General features: G+C 45.0%; 1 protein-coding gene across 1 annotated transcript; it reads left to right on the top strand.

The window, feature by feature from the left end:
- Nucleotides 1–11,424: 11,424 nt before the first annotated feature.
- Nucleotides 11,425–23,615, top strand: LOC121843609 (the record flags this gene model as incomplete). The annotated part of the gene is made up of 4 exons (XM_042313339.1): nt 11,425–11,913; nt 15,823–16,085; nt 21,227–21,392; nt 23,296–23,615. Coding segments are annotated over exons 1-4 (795 nt in total), but the record flags the coding sequence as incomplete, so codon positions are not given.
- Between the last annotated feature and the right edge of the window lie 2,248 nt (nt 23,616–25,863).

Here is a 25,863-nt window from a genome sequence, read left to right as displayed (position 1 = left end):
GATATATTGTATGCTCTATATATATCCCACTTAAGACACCCCTCCTCCTCTCCAATCCTTACTGTTACGAATCCCCTTTGGCCCGACAGTCTAGGGGGATGGTAACGAGACCCGTAACATAACTCATGCAAATTATAATAGTGGAAAAGTAAGAGTGAGAACGAAATAACCACAGACAACGAAATTACCGTCAAACACTCATGGTTTATTTGAAAACACAGGATAATGGGGGAAACAGGAAAAGGGGCTGAGCTGGACCCAAGGAAAGAAATATTAAGTATCCAAAAACATCCCTAAGCTAGACTAGCCTACTTCACCAACAGCTAACTAACTAACCAAAAATACAGTGGGTAGTCCACCTAGTTCTAACTAGTGTTTTTAAACAAAGTATTCCTACGGGTAATGTATGCCCATGGGCGACTTGTCTTGGTTCCCCCTTTTCCCACCATCAAACACCATAACAAAAACAATACTCACAGGTGGGGACAAAGTGATATGGAGGTGCTAAAACAAACAAGAGAACTACTGAGAATTTGTAAGACATAGAGATATTAACAGTGAGATTGACAGATTGACAGCCAAACCTTGACCCAGAAAATATAAAAAACTATCGGCCTATATCGAATCTTCCATTCCTCTCAAAGATTTTAGAGAAGGCTGTTGCTCAGCAACTCACTGCCTTCCTGAAGACAAACAATGTATACGAAATGCTTCAGTCTGGTTTTAGACCCCATCATAGCACTGAGACGGCACTTGTGAAGGTGGTAAATGACATTTTAATGGCATCGGACCGAGGCTCTGCATCTGTCCTCGTGCTCCTAGACCTTAGTGCCGCTTTTGATACCATCGATCACCACATTCTTTTGGAGAGATTGGAAACCCAAATTGGTCTACACGGACAAGTTCTGGCCTGGTTTAGATCTTATCTGTCGGAAAGATATCAGTTTGTCTCTGTGAATGGTTTGTCCTCTGACAAATCAACTGTAAATTTCGGTGTTCCTCAAGGTTCCGTTTTAGGACCACTATTGTTCTCACTATATATTTTACCTCTTGGGGATGTTATTCGAAAACATAATGTAAACTTTCACTGCTATGCGGATGACACACAGCTGTACATTTCAATGAAACATGGTGAAGCCCCAAAATTGCCCTCGCTAGAAGCATGTGTTTCAGACATAAGGAAGTGGATGGCTGCAAACTTTCTACTATTAAACTCGGACAAAACAGAGATGCTTGTTCTAGGTCCCAAGAAACAAAGAGATATTCTGTTGAATCTGACAATTAATCTTAATGGTTGTACAGTCGTCTCAAATAAAACTGTGAAGGACCTCGGCGTTACTCTGGACCCTGATCTCTCTTTTGAAGAACATATCAAGACCATTTCAAGGACATCTTTTTTCCATCTACGTAACATTGCAAAAATCAGAAACTTTCTGTCCAAAAATGATGCAGAAAAATTAATCCATGCTTTTGTCACTTCTAGGTTAGACTACTGCAATGCTCTATTTTCCGGCTACCCGGATAAAGCACTAAATAAACTTCAGTTAGTGCTAAATACGGCTGCTAGAATCCTGACTAGAACCAAAAAATTTGATCATATTACTCCAGTGCTAGCCTCTCTACACTGGCTTCCTGTCAAAGCAAGGGCTGATTTCAAGGTTTTACTGCTAACCTACAAAGCATTACATGGGCTTGCTCCTACCTATCTCTCTGATTTGGTCCTGCCGTACATACCTACACGTACGCTACGGTCACAAGACGCAGGCCTCCTAATTGTCCCTAGAATTTCTAAGCAAACAGCTGGAGGCAGGGCTTTCTCCTATAGAGCTCCATTTTTATGGAACGGTCTGCCTACCCATGTCAGAGACGCAAACTCGGTCTCAACCTTTAAGTCTTTACTGAAGACTCATCTCTTCAGTGGGTCATATGATTGAGTGTAGTCTGGCCCAGGAGTGGGAAGGTGAACGGAAAGGCTCTGGAGCAACGAACCGCCCTTGCTGTCTCTGCCTGGCCGGTTCCCCTCTTTCCACTGGGATTCTCTGCCTCTAACCCTATTACAGGGGCTGGGTCACTGGCTTGCTGGGGCTCTCTCATGCCGTCCCTGGAGGGGGTGCGTCACCTGAGTGGGTTGATTCACTGTTGTGGTCATCCTGTCTGGGTTGGCGCCCCCCTTGGGTTGTGCCGTGGCGGAGATCTTTGTGGGCTATACTCAGCCTTGTCTCAGGATGGTAAGTTGGTGGTTGAAGATATCCCTCTAGTGGTGTGGGGGCTGTGCTTTGGCAAAGTGGGTGGGGTTATATCCTTCCTGTTAGGCCCTGTCCGGGGTGACCTCGGATGGGGCCACAGTGTCTCCTGACCCCTCCTGTCTCAGCCTCCAGTATTTATGCTGCAGTAGTTTATGTGTCGGGGGCTGGGGTCAGTTTGTTATATCTGGAGTACTTCTCCTGTCCTATTCGGTGTCCTGTGTGAATCTAAGTGTGCGTTCTCTAATTCTCTCCTTCTCTCTTTCTTTCTCTCTCTCGGAGGACCTGAGCCCTAGGACCTGAGCTCCAGGACTACCTGACATGATGACTCCTTGCTGTCCCCAGTCCACCTGGCCATGCTGCTGTTCCAGTTTCAACTGACCTGAGCCCTAGGACCATGCCCCAGGACTACCTGACATGATGACTCCTTGCTGTCCCCAGTCCACCTGGCCATGCTGCTGCTCCAGTTTCAACTTCCACCTGACTGTGCTGCTGCTCCAGTTCAACTGTTCTGCCTTATTATTATTCGACCATGCTGGTCATTTATGAACATTTGAACATCTTGGCCATGTTCTGTTATAATCTCCACCCGGCACAGCCAGAAGAGGACTGGCCACCCCACATAGCCTGGTTCCTCTCTAGGTTTCTTCCTAGGTTTTGGCCTTTCTAGGGAGTTTTTCTAGCCACCGTGCTTCTACACCTGCATTGCTTGCTGTTTGGGGTTTTAGGCTGGGTTTCTGTACAGCACTTTGAGATATCAGCTGATATACGAAGGGCTATATAAATAAATTTGATTTGATTTGATTTGATTTGATTTGATTTGACAGAGAGATTGAGCTCCAGAGGAAACATGGGACACCGCAATCACCATTGCTCTGCACACTGCCCTCACCCACCTGGACAAAAGGAATGCATATGTGAGGATGCTGTTCATCGACTACAGCTCGGCCTTCAATACCATAGTGCCCTCTAAGCACATCAAAGGTAGGCAACACTTCCTCCTCGAAGGTTTGCAGATGATGCGACAGTAGTAGGCCAGATACCAACAACGACGGGACGGCCAACAGGGAGGTAGTTAGGCACTCTGAAGACATGGTGCCAGGTAAACAACTTCTCCCTTATCGTCAGGGGGAAAAAAGGAGCTGATTGTGGACTTCAGGAGGAACCAGGCTGGGCACTCCCCATCCTGATCACGCAAAATGCTTTGCTAGTGCGCATAATGACAAAGCAAAAACATGTTTACATTGTTGCTAGTTTAAAAAAATGTATTACATAAGTATTAAGACCCTTTACTCAGTACTTTGTTGAAACACCTTTGGCAGCGATTACAGCCTTTAGTATCAAATCAAATCAAATGTATTTGTCACATACACATGGTTAGCAGATGTTAATGCGAGTGTAGCGAAATGCTTGTGCATCTAGCTCCGACAATGCACTAATAACCAACGAATAATCTAACCTAACAATTCCAAAACTACTACCTTATACACACAAGTGTAAAGAGATAAAGAATATGTACATAAAAATATATGAATGAGTGATGGTACAGAACGGCATAGGCAAGATGCAGTAGATGGTATCGAGTACAGTATATACATATGAGATGAGTAATGTAGGGTATGTAAACATTATATTAAGTAGCATTGTCTAAAGTGGCTAGTGATATATTTTACATCAATTCCCATTGATTCCCATTTTGTCACCAAAAGCACTCACAAACTTCTACAGATGCACAATCGAGAGCATCCTGGCGGGCTGTATCACCGCCTGGTACGGCAACTGCTCCGCCCACAACCGTAAGGCTCTCCAGAGGGCAGTGAGGTCTGCACAACGCATCACCGGGGGCAAACTACCTGCCCTCCAGGACACCTACACCACCCGATGCTACAGGAAGGCCATAAAGATCATCAAGGACATCAACCACCCGAGCCACTGCCTGTTCACCCCGCTATCATCCAGAAGGCGAGGTCAGTACAGGTGCATCAAAGCTGGGACCGAGAGACTGAAAAACAGCTTCTATCTCAAGGCCATCAGACTGTTAAACAGCCACCACTAACATTGAGTGGCTGCTGCCAACACACTGACACTGACTCAACTCCAGCCACTTTAATAATGGGAATTGATGGGAAATGTAAATATATCACTAGCCACTTTAAACAATGCTACCTTATATAATGTTACTTACCCTACATTATTCATCTCATATGCATACGTATATACTGTACTCTATATCATCGACTGCATCCTTATGTAATACATGTATCACTAGCCACTTTAACTATGCCACTTTGTTTACATACTCATCTCATATGTATATACTGTACTCGATACCATCTACTGTATCTTGCCTATGCTGCTCTGTACCATCACTCATTCATATATCCTTATGTACATATTCTTTATCCCCTTACACTGTGTATAAGACAGTAGTTTTGGAATTGTTAGTTAGATTACTTGTTGGTTATTACTGCATTGTCGGAACTAGAAGCACAAGCATTTCGCTACACTCGCATTAACATCTGCTAACCATGTGTATGTGACAAATAAAATTTGATTTGATTTGATTTACTACTACTGCTACAGTACTACTGCTACTACTACTACTGCTACTAACTACTACTACAGTTTCATGATGTTGGCCTGGAGGGTAGGTTTATGACAGTCATAAATACCTCTTCCCCCTTTTTTTCCTCTCTCTACCCTACTGAGATTACATTTGCAAAACCCTTGGTTAACATAGAGATTCTGGGAACACCAGTAGGTGGGAGGAAATGAACTATATTCTGGTAATCCGAACAATTGAACATATGCGGTGGTACTTAATGAATATGATGTCAGTTCGGTTGTCATCTGAGACATTCTCATCAATGATAAGATGACATAAACTCTACAGTGGAAAGTCTACACATCAGAGTTATCGGATTCACATGGAATTGTTGTTCAATTTAAATGTTTGAATATGAAATTATTTGTGATTGGATGAAATGTGGTTTTAGTTTCTAAAATGTAAGATTTTCGTGGGTTTTCATAAGATATTGCTGCTCACTCAGTGGCCCGACAATGTGAAGAGGCAGAGGTTGTAAATTATGAAACACACCCCTTTTCTCCCTTCCTATATAAAACCTTGACGACAATATAACTTCCTGTTCCGAGGATATAAGGACGACAGTCCTATGTCAGAATGGTTCAGATAATAACTACAGAACGAAGCCAACATCAGCATGAGCTTTGGTTGAGAATGTTATGAACTTTGAACACTTATTCACTACAGAATTGATACCTCCTAGCCATTGAGTTAGCAACCGCAGCTGCAAACGCAGGTTAGGAAGGAACAGACAGAGTATCCCGTCTACCACACAACAACGTTACCACAATGTATCCAATTGACCACCAGAGACATTCTTCAAAGGACAAAGGACTTGGTTTGGCAAAACGGCCTTCCATCTACCATCAACCTACTGAAGCGCAGCTCAGAGTAAATATTTATTGCATTTTCCTTTTCCAAATGGGTGGTTATTTAGAATGCATACGATTCTGTATTTACGATAGCATAGCTGCATTGGGTCCGACAGAGACCCAAAATTTCTGTTCCTCAGTCTTCCTGCGCTTTCATTCAAACCCAACCCCCTTTCTTTGTGTATCCAGCCGTCATATCGGTTCCGTCCACCAGGGACGTTTCTTTTATGACATAATTAGTAATCAATGTATGATCCATCCTGTGTATTGAATTCTGTGTGATTATTTAGGTATTTAGTGAACAAATAATTAAACCTAATTTTGTATTGCTGATTCAACTTGTTAGCCAGGGTTCGTGAAGATAACCAAAAATTCCAACGACGTTCAGGTGAGACTGAATAAGGTGACGATTGATAATTGACTGCTATTGATGTAAAAGATTACCAGGTCTTTAGTAGTTTATTCTGAAGATAACAGCTCTATAAACATTGTTTTGTGGTGCCCCAACTTTCTAGTTAATTACATTTACATTATTAGTTTAGTCAGGTAATATTAATTACAGAGAAATTATTTTATAGAATAGCATGTCATATCACTTAATCCGGCATAGCAAAGACACTACAGTATGAAGATCTTTATTTGGAGCCCTTCTGAGATGGAAAGGTAGAATAGATTTCTCTCAGGAATGTGACCGTAGCAGGGGTGTTTGATAACCACGTATCAGACAGTAAATATCAACTGTGAAGTTTGAACCAGTTGAAACTGCAGGTTGAACCTGATTGCGATCGGCATGGTGGCCACACTACACCCTGTTATGGAACAGTATTTCCTCATTCCGTTTCATCCCTCCTTATCTCTCACCTCTCATCCCTCCATTCTTTCTTGCCAGGAAGTGATTGTAAGTTATTCACTGATTAAATAACTTGCCTGATTAAATGGTGAGGACTTTCTCTCAGACTTGGCGGCGCCATGGACAGAGTACTGGCAACCATTGTGCATTTGGAGGGAAATGTGCAGTCCTTCCATTCTCCAACACCGGTTCTGGCACCAACTCCCACACCACCACTACCTGCCTTCGTCCCACCTGAGTCAGTTCACGGAATACCCCTGTCCATCCCGGAGCGCTTTGACGGTGCGCCAGCAAGATGCAAGGGATTCCTTCAACAATGCAACCTGTACCTCGCACGCTAGGCTGTCTCCGGGAGAGACAGGGTTGCCACCGTCATCTCGGCTCTGACCGGACGGACCCTGGATTGGGGTGCCACGGTCTGGGAAACAGGCAGACCCAAGGTCGAGTCCCACTGGATGGAACGAGTCGGCCTTGGTCACTGTTTTCCGCAGTGGACTGCGGGAGGAGGTACAGATGGGATGTAATAAATGTATAACTAGTCACATTAAACAATGCCACTTTATATAATATTTACATACCCTACATTACTCATCTCATATGTATATACTGTACTCTATACCATCTACTGCATCTTGCCTATGCCGCACTGCCATCGCTCATCCATATATTTATATGTATGTATTCTTATTCATCCCTTTACACTTGTGTGTATAAGGTAGTTGTTGTGAAATTGTTAGATTACTTGTTAGATATTACTGCATTGTCAGAACTAGAAGCACAAGCATTTCGCTACACTCGCATTAACATCTGCTAACTATGTGTATGTGACCAATAACATTTGATTTGATTTGGATTCCCGGGAATGATGTTAATTCTGTTCACCAGCTCCGGACGTCAACGTCACTGGCCTTCTTGGCGTCACTGAACTGGATCATTACCACAAACCCCGGATTGTCTTGTCTCATTACACACACCTGGTTCCCATTTCCCCTGATTAGTATGTGTATATATGTGCCCTCTGTTCCCCATTATCCCTGTTGATTATTGTTCCATGTCAGCTGGTCTTGTGAGTACCTGTGCTTTGTTGTATCAGCATGCGTGTTACCGTGTTAGCGTGCACCTATTACAGATCTCGTCCCATGTATTGTTATTAAGGGTCTCATCCCATGTATTTATTAGAGGTTTACACCTCGCTCTTTGTTTGGGTTACAGCCTTGTGTTATCTATATACGTGTTGGTTTTGGTTTTCGTCCCCGTCATGTTCATGACGTACACTATTTTGGGTAGAGAAATAAATAAATACAAATTCGTGTTCCTGCCCTGGTGTTTACAGAACATTTGGTGCTGTCTGATTAGGATATAAAGGGTCTGTCTCCAAGAGGCTGGTGTTTATAGAACATTTGGTGCTGTCTGATTAGGATATAAAGGATCTGTCTCCTAGAGGCTGGTGTTTACAGAACATTTGGTGCTGTCTGATTAGGATATAAAGGGCCTGTCTCCAAGAGGCTGGTGTTTACAGAACATTTGGTGCTGTCTGATTAGGATATAAAGGGTCTGTCTCCAAGAGGCTGGTGTTTACAGAACATTTGGTGCTGTCTGATTAGGATATAAAGGGCCTGTCTCCTAGAGGCTGGTGTTTATCTGGTGCTGTCTGATTAGGATATAAAGGGTCTGTCTCCAAGAGGCTGGTGTTTACAGAACATTTGGTGCTGTCTGATTAGGATATAAAGGGCCCGTCTCCAAGAGGCCAATTAGACATTTTCTCTGCTTCTAGCCTGGAGTTGTCTCCCTGTTGCAACTTATAATGAACCAGATTGATTTTGGATTGACTTTACCAACGACTGCTATACCTTTTAATCACCTGTAAATTCCCATTACAATGTCACTTGAGAGATGTGTCCTCAGAGAGTATACGGAAGCTCAAACTAATAAATTCATATGACAGCTAGAGTAAATAGTTGAGTGCGTGCATCCTTGACACCTTTGCATTACACACCCTCAGTGCAGAAACATTTTCTCATGAAATCATGTGACTTATAGTTAGAGAAAAGGATTCCTTTAAACGTGCCCTGCTACAAGCAGGAAACATGTTATTGACGAACCAGAAATGTGACAAATCTGTTTGATGGTAACCCTGTTCTGAATGATGAATGTTTGAACTATCTTGTCATATTTGTTGGCTAACCACATTGGAACACTCTAATCTTTAAGGAGATGAACTGGCAGAACAGGTTGAAGCAAAATATGGTGCTGTTGTTCTCAGGAAGGGGTACCCATGTTCATATGAGAGACAGGAGGCAGTCTAAGGGAAAGAACAGGGCAGCCACATGAACTGCCCTACAAATGCAAAGAGCAGTCTCAGAGAATCTGAGAATAAAATGGCTTTAAAGAGATTTGTCACTAAAGGTCAAAGGCCAAGTGGTAAAACATATAGGCTACAGCATAGTTCTCCTCAGATGGTTGTTATCTGACTCATTGTTGGGCCAACAATTGATAAAATATACAAGCTGTGACGATGTTGGATCAGTCCATTTAGTCATGCTTTATTATTAACTTGACCATCTGGATATAGCATTCAGTGTCTACTTATTTACCCACCAACCAATTAGTGCCCTTCTTCATGAGATGTTGTAAATGCTGCTTGGTTTTGTCTGAGTCTCAATGGCGACTTGGCCTATGAGTTGTTGGTTTAACCTGAGTGCTTTTCTACTGTAGCTCTCTGCTAAACAGAATAGCCTAGACTTAGTTGTTGTTAGTGAGGTGACCTCTAAATCATTGTCTGACTGTCTGACACAATTGTTTTGTTCACCTTATAGTCCCCCTGTCTATCTTGAAGTGAGTATTGGTTGAACTCTGTGTGAACGTTGACCATATGGTCCACATGACAGTACAGGCACAGCAGATCTTCAGATAGTTCATTCCTTAAATATGTTGATGTGCAACCTGGAATAAAAATGTATTCTATCTATTGTAGAAAAACAACTCAAATGTGCTGTCTGTGAGCAATGATGTTAATCTACTGTACATGATTGTTGTTTCTTCTTCAGAATGCACTGGCTAGTAAACCGATACATCGTATCAAATTCACTTTACAGTGACAACTAGGAGTTCTTCAAGTTTAGCACTGTATCCACACATTGTTGTTCCTAAATTCTGTCTGATACTGGAGATTTAGGTTTCACAGACAGGGAGCACCAGTTCTAACTTTTGGAATCACAATTATTTGGTATTTTATTAGGATCCCCATTAGCTGTTATGAAAGCTACAACTTCTCTTCCTGAGGTCCACACAAAACATGAAACATGACATAATACAGAACAGTAATAGACAGGAACAGGTGAAGGACAGAACTACATACATTTTTAAAAAGGCACACGTAGCCTAGATATCAATACATACACACAAACTACCTAGTTCAAATAGCGGAGAGACGGAGATGTTGCTTTATCTGTTTTTTTAAACCAGGTTTGCTGTTCATTTGAGCAATATGAGATGGAACTGACTTGATGGCTGTAACGGTTTTCTTCTGGTGAAAGAGAAGCGGACCAAAACGCAGCGTGGTTATAATTCATGGTTCTTTAATAACGAAACTATACATGAATAAACTACAAAACAAGAAACATGAAAACCCGAAACAGTCCTGTGTGGTACAAACACTGACACAGGAGACAACCACCCACAAAACCCAACACAAAACAGGCTACCTAAATATGGTTCCCAATCAGAGACAATGACTAACACCTGCCTCTGATTGAGAACCATATCAGGCCAAACATAGAAATAGACAAACCAGACACACAACATAGAATGCCCACCCAGCTCACGTCCTGACCAACACCAAAACAAGGAAAACACACAAGAACGATGGTCAGAACGTGACAATGGCTCTATATAATACTGTACGCTTTCTTGAATTTGTTCTGGATTTGAGGACTGTGAAAAGACCCCAGGTGGCATGTCTGTTGGGGTAAATGTGTGTGTCCGAGCTGTTTAAGTTGACTATGCAAATTTTTTAAATTTTCAACAGATGAATGTTTCTTTTAAAAATAAGAAGTGATACAGTGAAATATACCTGTTGGAGCGCATTCTACGCGTGGGTGTTGCTATGGTGACCAGTGAGCTGAGTTAAGGCGAAGCTTTACCTAGTAAAGACTTATAGATGACCTGACGCCAGTGGGTTTGGCGACGAATATGTAGCGATGACCAGCCAACGAGAGCATACAGGTCGCAGTGGTGGGTAGTATATGGGGCTTTGGTGACAAAACAGATGGCACTGTGATAGACTACATCCAATTTGCTGAGTAGAGTGTTGGAGGGTATTTTGTAAATGACATAGCTGAAGTCGAGGATCGGTAGGATAGTCAGTTTTACGAGGGTATGTTTGGCAGCATGAGTGAAGGAGGCTTTGTTGCGAAATAGGAAGCCGATTCTAGATTTAACTTTGGATTGGAGATGCTTAATGTGAGTCTGGAAGGAGAGTTTACAGTCTACGTGTTACAATAAACGGAATGGGGTTGGAATGATGAAACGCTAGCAATTGTTGTAGTATTAGATGGAATATAGATTTACCACATGGGGCCTATGTATCTGAACGTGTGAAAGCATCAGCAAACATTTCAACAAGATACAAAAAAATTGTGCATCTTTGCCACAGTAAAAATTCAATTTAACAACAAATTAGAAATGCAGGCTTTCTAAGTAAATTATCAATTAAAAGCAATTGTTAGGTTACATACTAAAAGACCAGTAGGTCTATGCTAGTAATTGTTTCCCCATTGCTGGTGAACTTGCAAAATAAATATGTATTTTTCTTGATCACAAAAACCTTTTGGAGCAGCCAAATCAAATCAAACTGTATTTCCCACATGCGCCGAATACAACAAGTGTAGACCTTACTGTGAAATGCGTACTTATACGCCCTTAACCAACAGTGCTGTAAAACTATCAGCAGATATGAGAATAATCCGTAACATTCATTTCAAGTCTAGTGACCATCAACCTGGGAATGATTTGTATTACAGAACTCTAAATACTGTATGTTAAACATTGTGTTAATCACTCTATACTGAATATGAACTGACATTTCCTCATTACACAGTCAGAACAATACAGTACGCTACAAACAAAGCTTCCATACAAAACAGAGCTTCCATACAAAACACAGAGCATAAACATTTGTTTTATTCTGTCTCCTCCAGGTGATCCTGATCTCATCCAGTGAGGACCTCCTGACCAAGGCCCTGGCTGACAATCTATCCCAGAGGACAGGCTGCGAGGTCAGGCAGCTGGGCAAGGACATCCAGGGTGAGATCATAGCCATGATGGACGACAGGGATCTGGACTGGAAGAAGGTTGCCTATATGGGTAAACTCATTGTTCTTTTAATTTAACAATTTACTACTACTACTACTATTGCTGATACTACTTCTGCTGATACTACTACTACTACTACGATTATTACTGCACCTACTACTTCTAATGCATTTTAGTTATATAGCACAGTTTGAAACATAGTGGAATCTCAAGGTTCTTAACTGTAGAATCTACTTAGAGAAATTCTTGGGCGTTCACTTCAATCAAAACGTATGAAGATCTTTATTTGGAGCCCTTCTGAGATGGAAAGGTAGAATAGATTTCTCTCAGGAATTTGACCTTACGTAGCAGGGGTGTTTGATAACCACATATCAATGAATCTATCAGACAGTAAATGTCAACAGTGAAGTTTGAACCAACTGAACCTGATTGTGATTGTCATGGTGACCACACTATACCCTGTTATGGAAAAGTATCTCTTCATTCCATGTTTCACCCCTCCTTATCTCTCTCGTCTCACCCCTCTATTCTCTCTTGCCAGGAAGAGATTGTAAGTTCTTCACTGATTAAATAACTTGCCTGAGTAAATAGCTTCACTATTAGTAAGGGGAGACAGTGGGAAACGGAATGATTTAATATCTTGCCTATTAGTATGAGGAGACAGGTGGAAACTGACTGATTATGTCACGGATTCCCCCAGTACTGTCACGACTTCCGCCGAAATTGGTCCCTCTCCTTGTTAGGGCGGCCTTCTAGCCATCGCCGATCCACTTTTCATTTTCCATTTGTTTTGTCTTTGTCTTACACACCTGGTTTCAATCCCGCAGTTACTTATTTAACCCTCTGTTCCCCCATGTTTGTTTGTGAGTAATTGCTGGTTGTATACGGTCCGTTATTGTGAGCTCATAGTATTGTGTTGTATATTGTATATTATTTTGAGTAAATTACATTTTTGACTCATATCTGCTGTCCTGCGCCTGACTCCTCAACACCAGCTACACACAGACCACGTTACAGAATTACTCACCTGCGAATGGAGTCAGCAGGAGCAGACGCCCTCCCTGTGGCGATAGAGGAGCGCGTCCAGCAGCACACGACCATGTTGCAACATCTGGGCACCACCATGGATCGCGTGAGGCAGACGATGGATCGGTGGGAGAGAGGAGGAGGTTGTCCAGCGCCTCCACCAGCCCCACTACAGCAGGCCCCACTGTCCAACCCTTCGTCACCCGGTCCCAGCGGGATTCGGCTCGCGCTCCCGAGGGAGTATGATGGGACGACTGCCGGATGCCAGGGGTTCCTACTCCAGCTGGAGACCGTCCACCCGGCTCCTTCAGGACATGAGAGCTTGTCCGCCCTGGTCTCTAGCCTCTCAGGCAAAGCCTTGGACCATTACACAGAGTTCACCCGACAATTTCAGGCAGTGTTCGACCACCAGCCTGAGGGTCGAGTGGCGGGTGAACGTCTGTTCCACCTGAGACATGGGACGAGGAGCGCGCAGGATTTCGCCTTGGACTTCCGGACCCTGTCTGCCAGCATGGGATGGAACGACAGGGCCCTGATTGATCACTACCGGTGCAGTCTGCACGAGGATGTCTGTCGGGAGTTGGCCTGCTGAGACACCACCCTCACGTTGGACCAGCTGGTGGACCTGTCCATCCGGCTGGACAACCTGCTGGCTACCCGCTGATGTCCAGATCGGGGTCTGTCAGTTCCATCCCCCAGCACCTCCGCTCTGACGCCCATGGAGCTGGGAGGTGCTGCACTTAGGGCGACCGCAAGAGTGGCCATTCCCTGCACCATCTGTGGCCGCAGAGGGCACACTGCTGGTCGGTGCCGGGGGGTTCCTCAGGGAGTCGAGGCAGCAGGCAGGGCACTATCATGTCACTCCAGGTGAGTCGGCACCAGGCTCACCCAGAGCCCCCTGTTGCGCACATGTATGTGTTTATTAAATTTCCTGAGTTTTCCCTGCATTCCCAGCGTAAGGCGCTTGTAGATTCAGGCGCAGCTGTGAATTTTATTGACCATTCATTTGCCCATAGTTTAGGGATCCCCCTTGTACCTGTGGATATGCCCTTCCCTGTGCATTCCCTAGATAGTCGACCATGACCTGTACGTCGAGGCTGAGAAATGTCTGTACTTCCAACAGTCCATCTCCTTCCTAGGGTACCAAATTTCCACTTCGGGGGTGGAGATGGAGAGTGACTGCATTCCAGCCATGCGTAATTGGCCGACTCCCACCTCGGTAAAGGAAGTGCTGCGGTTTCTAGGGTTTGCCAACTACTACCGGAGGTTTATCTGGGGTTTTGGTCAGGTAGCGGCTCCCATTACCTCACTGCTGAAGGGGGGACCAGTGCGACTGCAGTGGTCGGCTGAGGCGGACAGGGTTTTTGGTCACCTGAAGGCTGAAGGTTTACCTCGGCTCCCGTGCTGGCTCATCCGGATCCCTCTTTGGCGTTCATAGTGGAGGTGGACGCGTCCGAGGCAGGGATAGGACCCGTGCTCTCTTAGCGCTCGGGCACGCCACCAAAGCTCTGTCCCTGTGCTTTCTTTTTGAAGATGCTCAGGCCGGCGGAGCGAAACTATGATGTTGGGGACCGAGAGCTGTTGGTTGATGTCAAGGCTCTGAAGGCGTGGACTGACCACCGCAATCTGGGGTACATCCGGGCGGTGAGGAGACTGAACCCTCGCCAGGCAATGTAGGCCATGTTTTTTACCTGTTTTGTTTTCACTCTGTCCTACAGACCAGGTTCCCAGAACGCTAAGGCAGACGCACTATCCCGGATGTATGACACAGAGGAGTGGTCCATGGATCACACTCCCATACTTCCGGCCTCTTGCCTTGTGGCACCAGTGGTGTGGAAGCTGGACGCGGACATCTAGCGGGCGTTATGCACAGAGCCCACTTCCCCCCTAGTGTCCAGCTGGGCGCCTGTACGTTCTGTCTGCAGTCCGCGACCGTTTGATCTGTTGGGCCCACACATCACTCTCCTCTTGTCATCCTGGCATCGGTCGGATGGTGCGTTGCCTTAGTGGGAAGTACTGGTGGTCCACCTTGGCTAAGGACGTGAGGGTTTGTTTCATCCTGCTCGGTGTGCGCCCAGTGCAAGGCTCCCAGGGACGTGCCCAGAGGGAAGTTACAACCCCTACCCGTTCCACAATGGCCGTGGTCGCACCTGTCGGTGGACTTCTTGATGGATCTTCCTCCCTCACAGGGCAAAACCATGATCCGGGTCATTGTGGATCGGTTTTCTAAGTCCTGCCATCTCCTCCCTTTGCCCGGTCTCCCTACTGCCCTACAGACTGCGGAGGCCCTGTTAATTCACATCTTCCGGCACTACGGGGTGCCTGAGGACATAGTCTCTGATCAGGGTCCCCAGTTTACGTCCAGGGTCTGGAGAGCGTTCATGGAACGGTCAGCCTCACCTCAGGATTTCACCCCGAGAGTAACGGGCAGGTGGAGAGAGTAAACCAGGATGTGGGTAGGTTTCTGTGGTCATATTGCCAGGAACGGCCGGGGGAGTAGGCGGCGTTCATCCCCTGGGCAGAGATGGCCCAAAACTTCACTCGGCCACTCTTCCACTAACCTCTCTCCCTTCCGGTGTGTACTGGGGTATCTGGCTCTGCGTATCCCCAGAGCCAGATCGAAGTTCATCCAATGGACGAATGGTTTAAGTGCTTGGAGGAGACCTGGGACGCCGCCCATGTGCACCTGCAATGGGCCGTGAGGCGGCAGAAGGCGAGAGCCGACCGCCACCGCAGTGAGGCCCCGGTGTTTGCACCGGGGGACCGGGTCTGGCTCTTGACCCGAAACCTGCCCCTCCGCCTGCCCTGCCGGAAGCTTGGTCCGCGGTTTGTGGGGCCATTCAAAGTCCTGAGGAGACTGAACGAGGTATGCTACAGGTTACAGCTTCCCCCAGATTACCGTATTAATCTCTCGTTCCATGTGCCTCTCCTCAGGCCGGTGGTGGCTGGTCCACTCCAGGAGTCTGAGGTGCGGAAGGTGCTGGACATCGAGGGGGCCCCGGCATATGCTGTTCGAGCCATTCTGGACTCGAGGCGTCGGGCGAAGGGCCTTCAGTACCTCGTGGAGTGGGAGGGGTACGGTCCGAAGGAGAGATGCTGGCTGCCGGTGGAGGACGTCTTGGACCCTTCGCTGCTGTGGGAGTTCCACCGTATCTATCTGGATCGCCCTGCGCCCCATCCTCCGGGTCGTCCCCAAGGTCAGTGTCGGCACGCTGCTGGAGCCATGTGTCAAGGGGGGGGGGGACCTTCATGACTTTTGTTCGGACGGCGTTCAGCGTCACCGGCCTTCTAGCCATCGCCGATCCACTTTTCATTTTCCATATGTTTTGTCTTTGTCTTACACACCTGGATTCAATCCCCCAATTACTTATTAAGTATTTAACCCTCTGTTCCCCCATGTTTGTTTGTAAGTAATTGTTGGTTGTATACGGTCCGTTATTGTGGGCTCATAGTATTGTGTTGTATATTGATTAAATTAAGTTTTTTACTCTACTGTCCTGCACCAGCTACACACAGACCACATCACAGGTAGTGCTGTTCATTCCGTTCACCAGCTCCGGAGGCCTACGTCACTGGCCTTCAAGGCGTCACTGAACTGGACGGACTGTCTTGTCTCATTATGCACACCTGGTTCCCATTTCCCCTGATTAGTATGTGTATATATGTGCCCTCTTTTCCCCATTGTCCCTGTTGATTATTGTTCCATGTCCTTTGATCTAGTGAGTACCTGTGCTTTGTTGTATCGGCTTGTGTGTTACCGCGTTAGTATGCACTTGTTATTACGGGTCTCGTCCCGTATATTGTTATGACGGGTCTCGTCCCATGTATTTATTACAGGTTTACAATTCGCTCTTTGTTTGGGTCACAGCCCTGTGTTATCTATATACATATTTGTTTTGGCCTTTGTCCCTGTCATGTTCATGAGACTCTATTTTGGGTAGAATGTTTTAAATAAATTAGTATTTTTGCGCCTGGTGTTTACACAACATTTGGTGCTGTTTGAATAGGATATAAAGGACCTGTCTCCAAGAGGCTGGTGTTTACACAACATTTGGTGCTGTTTGAATAGGATATAAAGGACCTGTCTCCAAGAGGCTGGTGTTTACAGAACATTTGGTGCTGTCTGATTAGGATATAAAGGGTCTGTCTCCTAGAGGCTGGTGTTTACAGAACATTTGGTGCTGTCTGATTAGGATATAAAGGGCCTGTCTCCAAGAGGCTGGTGTTTACGGAACATTTGGTGCTGTCTGATTAGGATATAAAGGGTCTGTCTCCTAGAGGCTGGTGTTTACAGAACATTTGGTGCTGTCTGATTAGGATATAAAGGGCCTGTCTCCAAGAGGCTGGTGTTTACGGAACATTTGGTGCTGTCTGATTAGGATATAAAGGGTCTGTCTCCTAGAGGCTGGTGTTTACAGAACATTTGGTGCTGTCTGATTAGGATATAAAGGGCCTGTCTCCAAGAGGCTGGTGTTTACAGAACATTTGGTGCTGTCTGATTAGGATATAAAGGGCCCGTCTCCAAGAGGCTGGTGTTTACAGAACATTTGGTGTTGTCTGATTAGGATATAAAGGGCCTGTCTCCAAGAGGCTGATGTTTACAGAACATTTGGTGCTGTCTGATTAGGATATAAAGGGCCTGTCTCCAAGAGGCTGATGTTTACAGAACATTTGGTGCTGTCTGATTAGGATATAAAGGGTCTGTCTCCTAGAGGCTGGTGTTTACAGAACATTTGGTGCTGTCTGATTAGGATATAAAGGGCCCGTCTCCAAGAGGCTGGTGTTTACAGAACATTTGGTGCTGTCTGATTAGGATATAAAGGGCCTGTCTCCTAGAGGCCAATTAGACATTTTCTCTGCTTCTGGGCTGGAGGTGTCTCCCTATTGCAACTTATAATGAACCAGATTGATTTTTGATTGACTTTACCAACAACTGCTCTACCTTTTAATCACCTGGAAATTGCAATTACAATGTCACTTGAGAGATGTGTCCTCAGTGAGTATAAGGAAGCTAAAACCAATAAATTAATGTGACAGCTAGAGTAAATTGTTGCGTGCGTGCATCCTTGACACCTTTGCATTATACACCCTCAATGCAGAAACCTTTTCTCATTAAATCATGTGACTTATAGTTAGAGAAGGGTTTCCTGTGAACACGCCCTGCTACAAGCAGGAAACATGTTATGGACGAGCCAGAAATGGGACATATCTAATGGATGATAACCCTGTCGTGAATTATGAATGTGTGAACTATCTTTCATATTTTTCGCTAACCACATTGGAACATTCTAATCTTTAAGGAGATGAACTAGCAGAACAGTTTTAAGCTAAGTATAGTGCCATTGTTTTCAGGAAGGTGTACCACGTTGAAATGAGGGACATGAGGCAGTCTAAGGGAAAGGGCAGGGCAGCCACCTGAACTGCCCTACAAAGGCAAAGAGCAGTCTACACAAACAGTGAGGGAAATAGCTTTAAAGAGATTTGTCACTAAAGGTCAAAGGCCAAGTGGTAAAACATATAGGGTACAGCATAGTTCTCCTCAGATGGTTGTTATCTGACTCATTGTTGGACCAACAATTGATAAAATATACAAGCTGTGATGATATTGGATTAGTCCATTTATTCATACTTGATTATTAAGTTGACCATTTGGATAAAGCATACAGTGTCTACTTCTTTACCCATCAACCAATCAGTGCCCGTCTTTATGAGATGGTGTAAAAGCTGCTTGGTGTTGTCTGACTCTCAATGGCAACTTGGCCTATGAGTTGTTGGTTTAGGCTGAGTGGGCTGAAGGGGGACTTGGCCTATGAGTTGTTGGTTTAGCCTGAGTGCTTTTCAACTGTTGCTCTCTGCTTCTAAACATAGAGTAGCCTATATTTAGTTGTTGTTAGTGAGGTTACCTCTAAATCATTGTCTGACTGTCTGACACAATTGTTTTGTTCACCTTATAGTCACCCTGTCTATCTTGAAGTGAGTATTGGTTGAACTCTGTGTGAACGTTGACCATATGGTCCACATGACAGTACAGGCACAGCAGATCTTCAGATAGTTCATTCCTTAAATATGTTGATGTGCAACCTGGAATAAAAATGTATTCTATCTATTGTAGAAAAACAACTCAAATGTGCTGTCTGTGAGCAATGATGTTAATCTACTGTACATGATTGTTGTTTCTTCTTCAGAATGCACTGGCTAGTAAACCGATACATCGTATCAAATTCACTTTACAGTGACAACTAGGAGTTCTTCAAGTTTAGCACTGTATCCACACATTGTTGTTCCTAAATTCTGTCTGATACTGGAGATTTAGGTTTCACAGACAGGGAGCACCAGTTCTAACTTTTGGAATCACGATTATTTGGTATTTTATTAGGATCCCCATTAGCTGTTATGAAAGCTACAACTTCTCTTCCTGAGGTCCACACAAAACATGAAACATGACATAATACAGAACGGTAATAGACAGGAACAGGTGAAGGACAGAACTACATACATTTTTAAAAAAGGCACACGTAGCCTACATATCAATACATACACACAGACTACCTAGTTCAAATAGCGGAGAGACGGAGATGTTGCTTTATCTGTTTTTTTAAACCAGGTTTGCTGTTCATTTGAGCAATATGAGATGGAACTGACTTGATGGCTGTAACGGTTTTCTTCTGGTGAAAGAGAAGCGGACCAAAACGCAGCGTGGTTATAATTCATGGTTCTTTAATAACGAAACTATACATGAATAAACTACAAAACAAGAAACATGAAAACCCGAAACAGTCCTGTGTGGTACAAACACTGACACAGGAGACAACCACCCACAAAACCCAACACAAAACAGGCTACCTAAATATGGTTCCCAATCAGAGACAATGACTAACACCTGCCTCTGATTGAGAACCATATCAGGCCAAACATAGAAATAGACAAACCAGACACACAACATAGAATGCCCACCCAGCTCACGTCCTGACCAACACCAAAACAAGGAAAACACACAAGAACGATGGTCAGAACGTGACAATGGCTCTATATAATACTGTACGCTTTCTTGAATTTGTTCTGGATTTGAGGACTGTGAAAAGACCCCAGGTGGCATGTCTGTTGGGGTAAATGTGTGTGTCCGAGCTGTTTAAGTTGACTATGCAAACAATTTTTAATTTTCAACAGATGAATGTTTCTTTTAAAAATAAGAAGTGATGCAGTGAAATATACCTGTTGGAGCGCATTCTACGCGTGGGTGTTGCTATGGTGACCAGTGAGCTGAGTTAAGGCGAAGCTTTACCTAGTAAAGACTTATAGATGACCTGACGCCAGTGGGTTTGGCGACGAATATGTAGCGAGGACCAACCAACGAGAGCATACAGGTCGCAGTGGTGGGTAGTATATGGGGCTTTGGTGACAAAACAGATGGCACTGTGATAGACTACATCCAATTTGCTGAGTAGAGTGTTGGAGGGTATTTTGTAAATGACATCGCTGAAGTCGAGGATCGGTAGGATAGTCAGTTTTACGAGGGTATGTTTGGCAGCATGAGTGAAGGAGGCTTTGTTGCGAAATAGGAAGCCGATTCTAGATTTAACTTTGGATTGGAGATGCTTAATGTGAGTCTGGAAGGAGAGTTTACAGTCTACGTGTTACAATAAACGGAATGGGGTTGGAATGATGAAACGCTAGCAATTGTTGTAGTATTAGATGGAATATAGATTTACCACATGGGGCCTATGCATCTGAACGTGTGAAAGCATCAGCAAACATTTCAACAAGATACAAAAAAATGGTGCATCTTTGCCACAGTAAAAATTCAATTTAACAACAAATTAGAAATGCAGGCTTTCTAAGTAAATTATCAATTAAAAGCAATTGTTAGGTTACATACTAAAAGACCAGTAGGTCTATGCTAGTAATTGTTTCCCCATTGCTGGTGAACTTGCAAAATAAACATGTATTTTTCTTGATCACCAAAACCTTTTGGAGCAGCCAAATCAAATCAAACTGTATTTCCCACATGCGCCGAATACAACAAGTGTAGACCTTACTGTGAAATGTGTACTTATACGCCCTTAACCAACAGTGCTGTAAAACTATCAGCAGATATGAGAATAATCCGTAACATTCATTTCAAGTCTAGTGACCATCAACCTGGGAATGATTTGTATTACAGAACTCTAAATACTGTATGTTAAACATTGTGTTAATCACTCTATACTGAATATGAACTGACATTTCCTCATTACACAGTCAGAACAATACAGTACGCTACAAACAAAGCTTCCATACAAAACAGAGCTTCCATACAAAACACAGAGCATAAACATTTGTTTTATTCTGTCTCCTCCAGGTGATCCTGATCTCATCCAGTGAGGACCTCCTGACCAAGGCCCTGGCTGACAATCTATCCCAGAGGACAGGCTGCGAGGTCAGGCAGCTGGGCAAGGACATCCAGGGTGAGATCATAGCCATGATGGACGACAGGGATCTGGACTGGAAGAAGGTTGCCTATATGGGTAAACTCATTGTTCTTTTAATTTAACAATTTACTACTACTACTACTATTGCTGATACTACTTCTGCTGATACTACTACTACTACTACGATTATTACTGCACCTACTACTTCTAATGCATTTTAGTTATATAGCACAGTTTGAAACAGTGGAATCTCAAGGTTCTTAACTGTAGAATCTACTTAGAGAAATTCTTGGGCGTTCACTTCAATCAAAACGTATGAAGATCTTTATTTGGAGCCCTTCTGAGATGGAAAGGTAGAATAGATTTCTCTCAGGAATTTGACCGTACGTAGCAGGGGTGTTTGATAACCACATATCAATGAAACTATCAGACAGTAAATGTCAACAGTGAAGTTTGAACCAACTGAACCTGATTGTGATTGTCATGGTGACCACACTATACCCTGTTATGGAAAAGTATCTCTTCATTCCATGTTTCACCCCTCCTTATCTCTCTCGTCTCACCCCTCCATTCTCTCTTGCCAGGAAGAGATTGTAAGTTCTTCACTGATTAAATAACTTGCCTGAGTAAATAGCTTCTCTATTAGTAAGGGGAGACAGGGGGAAACGGAATGATTTAATATCTTGCCTATCTGGGGTACATCCGGGCGGCGAGGAGACTGAGCCCTCGCCAGGCAATGTAGGCCATGTTTTTTACCCGTTTTGTTTTCACTCTGTCCTACAGACCAGGTTCCCAGAACGCTAAGGCAGACGCACTATCCCGGATGTATGACACAGAGGAGTGGTCCATGGATCACACTCCCATACTTCCGGCCTCTTGCCTTGTGGCACCAGTGGTGTGGAAGCTGGACGCGGACATCTAGCGGGCGTTATGCACAGAGCCCACTTCCCCCCTAGTGTCCAGCTGGGCGCCTGTACGTTCTGTCTGCAGTCCGCGACCGTTTGATCTGTTGGGCCCACACATCACTCTCCTCTTGTCATCCTGGCATCGGTCGGATGGTGCGTTGCCTTAGTGGGAAGTACTGGTGGTCCACCTTGGCTAAGGACGTGAGGGTTTGTTTCATCCTGCTCGGTGTGCGCCCAGTGCAAGGCTCCCAGGGACGTGCCCAGAGGGAAGTTACAACCCCTACCCGTTCCACAATGGCCGTGGTCGCACCTGTCGGTGGACTTCTTGATGGATCTTCCTCCCTCACAGGGCAAAACCATGATCCGGGTCATTGTGGATCGGTTTTCTAAGTCCTGCCATCTCCTCCCTTTGCCCGGTCTCCCTACTGCCCTACAGACTGCGGAGGCCCTGTTAACTCACATCTTCCGGCACTACGTGGTGCCTGAGGACATAGTCTCTGATCAGGGTCCCCAGTTTACGTCCAGGGTCTGGAGAGCGTTCATGGAACGGTCAGCCTCACCTCAGGATTTCACCCCGAGAGTAACGGGCAGGTGGAGAGAGTAAACCAGGATGTGGGTAGGTTTCTGTGGTCATATTGCCAGGAACGGCCGGGGGAGTAGGCGGCGTTCATCCCCTGGGCAGAGATGGCCCAAAACTTCACTCGGCCACTCTTCCACTAACCTCTCTCCCTTCCGGTGTGTACTGGGGTATCTGGCTCTGCGTATCCCCAGAGCCAGATCGAAGTTCATCCAATGGACGAATGGTTTAAGTGCTTGGAGGAGACCTGGGACGCCGCCCATGTGCACCTGCAATGGGCCGTGAGGCGCCAGAAGTCGAGAGCCGACCGCCACCGCAGTGAGGCCCCGGTGTTTGCACCGGGGGACCGGGTCTGGCTCTTGACCCGAAACCTGCCCCTCCGCCTGCCCTGCCGGAAGCTGGGTCCGCGGTTTGTGGGGCCATTCAAAGTCCTGAGGAGACTGAACGAGGTATGCTACAGGTTACAGCTTCCCCCAGATTACCGTATTAATCTCTCGTTCCATGTGCCTCTCCTCAGGCCGGTGGTGGCTGGTCCACTCCAGGAGTCTTAGGTGCGGAAGGTGCTGGACATCGAGGGGGCCCCGGCATATGCTGTTCGAGCCATTCTGGACTCGAGGCGTCGGGCGAAGGGCCTTCAGTACCTCGTGGAGTGGGAGGGGTACGGTCCGAAGGAGAGATGCTGGCTGCCGGTGGAGGACGTCTTGGACCCTTCGCTGCTGTGGGAGTTCCACCGTATCTATCTGGATCGCCCTGCGCCCCATCCTCCGGGTCGTCCCCAAGGTCAGTGTCGGCACGCTGCTGGAGCCATGTGTCAAGGGGGGGACCTTCATGACTTTTGTTCGGACGGCGTTCAGCGTCACCGGCCTTCTAGCCATCGCCGATCCACTTTTCATTTTCCATATGTTTTGTCTTTGTCTTACACACCTGGATTCAATCCCCCAATTACTTATTAAGTATTTAACCCTCTGTTCCCCCATGTTTGTTTGTAAGTAATTGTTGGTTGTATACGGTCCGTTATTGTGGGCTCATAGTATTGTGTTGTATATTGATTAAATTAAGTTTTTTACTCTACTGTCCTGCACCAGCTACACACAGACCACGTCACAGGTAGTGCTGTTCATTCCGTTCACCAGCTCCGGAGGCCTACGTCACTGGCCTTCAAGGCGTCACTGAACTGGACGGACTGTCTTGTCTCATTATGCACTCATTATCCTGTCTCCAAGAGGCTGGTGTTTACACAACATTTGGTGCTGTTTGAATAGGATATAAAGGGCCTGTCTCCAAGAGGCTGGTGTTTACAGAACATTTGGTGCTGTCTGATTAGGATATAAAAAGCCTGTCTCCAAGAGGCTGGTGTTTACAGAACATTTGGTGCTGTCTGATTAGGATATAAAGGGCCCGTCTCCAAGAGGCTGGTGTTTACAGAACATTTGGTGCTGTCTGATTAGGATATAAAGGACCTGTCTCCTAGAGGCTGGTGTTTACGGAACATTTGGTGCTGTCTGATTAGGATATAAAGGACCTGTCTCCTAGAGGCTGGTGTTTACGGAACATTTGGTGCTGTCTGATTAGGATATAAAGGACCTGTCTCCTAGAGGCTGGTGTTTACAGAACATTTGGTGCTGTCTGGTTAGGATATAAAGGGCCTGTCTCCAAGAGGCTGGTGTTTACAGAACATTTGGTGCTGTCTGATTAGGATATAAAGGGCCTGTCTCCAAGAGGCTGGTGTTTACAGAACATTTGGTGCTGTCTGATTAGGATATAAAGGGTCTGTCTCCTAGAGGCTGGTGTTTACAGAACATTTGGTGCTGTCTGATTAGGATATAAAGGACCTGTCTCCAAGAGGCTGGTGTTTACAGAACATTTGGTGCTGTCTGAATGAGAAATAAAGGGCCTGTCTCCTAGAGGCCAATTAGACATTTTCTCTGCTTCTGGGCTGGAGGTGTCTCCCTATTGCAACTTATAATGAACCAGATTGATTTTTGATTGACTTTACCAACAACTGCTCTACCTTTTAATCACCTGGAAATTGCAATTACAATGTCACTTGAGAGATGTGTCCTCAGAGAGTATAAGGAAGCTAAAACCAATAAATTAATGTGACAGCTAGAGTAAATTGTTGCGTGCGTGCATCCTTGACACCTTTGCATTATACACCCTCAATGCAGAAACCTTTTCTCATTAAATCATGTGACTTATAGTTAGAGAAGGGTTTCCTGAACACGCCCTGCTACAAGCAGGAAACATGTTATGGACGAGCCAGAAATGGGACATATCTAATGGATGATAACCCTGTCGTGAATTATGAATGTGTGAACTATCTTTCATATTTTTCGCTAACCACATTGGAACATTCTAATCTTTAAGGAGATGAACTAGCAGAACAGTTTTAAGCTAAGTATAGTGCCATTGTTTTCAGGAAGGTGTACCACGTTGAAATGAGGGACATGAGGCAGTCTAAGGGAAAGGGCAGGGCAGCCACCTGAACTGCCCTACAAAGGCAAAGAGCAGTCTACACAAACAGTGAGGGAAATAGCTTTAAAGAGATTTGTCACTAAAGGTCAAAGGCCAAGTGGTAAAACATATAGGGTACAGCATAGTTCTCCTCAGATGGTTGTTATCTGACTCATTGTTGGACCAACAATTGATAAAATATACAAGCTGTGATGATATTGGATTAGTCCATTTATTCATACTTGATTATTAAGTTGACCATTTGGATAAAGCATACAGTGTCTACTTCTTTACCCATCAACCAATCAATGCCCGTCTTTATGAGATGTTGTAAAAGCTGCTTGGTGTTGTCTGACTCTCAATGGCAACTTGGCCTATGAGTTGTTGGTTTAGGCTGAGTGCTTTTCAACTGTTGCTCTCTGCTTCTAAACATAGAGTAGCCTATATTTAGTTGTTGTTAGTGAGGTGACCTCTAAATCATTGTCTGACTGTCTGACACAATTGTTTTGTTCACCTTATAGTCACCCTGTCTATCTTGAAGTGAGTATTGGTTGAACTCTGTGTGAACGTTAACCATATGGTTCACATGACAGTACAGGCACAGCAGATCTTCAGATAGTTCATTCCTTAA

Source organism: Oncorhynchus tshawytscha, unplaced genomic scaffold (genome assembly GCF_018296145.1).
Source record: "Oncorhynchus tshawytscha isolate Ot180627B unplaced genomic scaffold, Otsh_v2.0 Un_contig_8023_pilon_pilon, whole genome shotgun sequence".
Taxonomy (NCBI): domain Eukaryota; kingdom Metazoa; phylum Chordata; class Actinopteri; order Salmoniformes; family Salmonidae; genus Oncorhynchus; species Oncorhynchus tshawytscha.
This window is presented reverse-complemented; position numbering and strand designations above follow the sequence as displayed.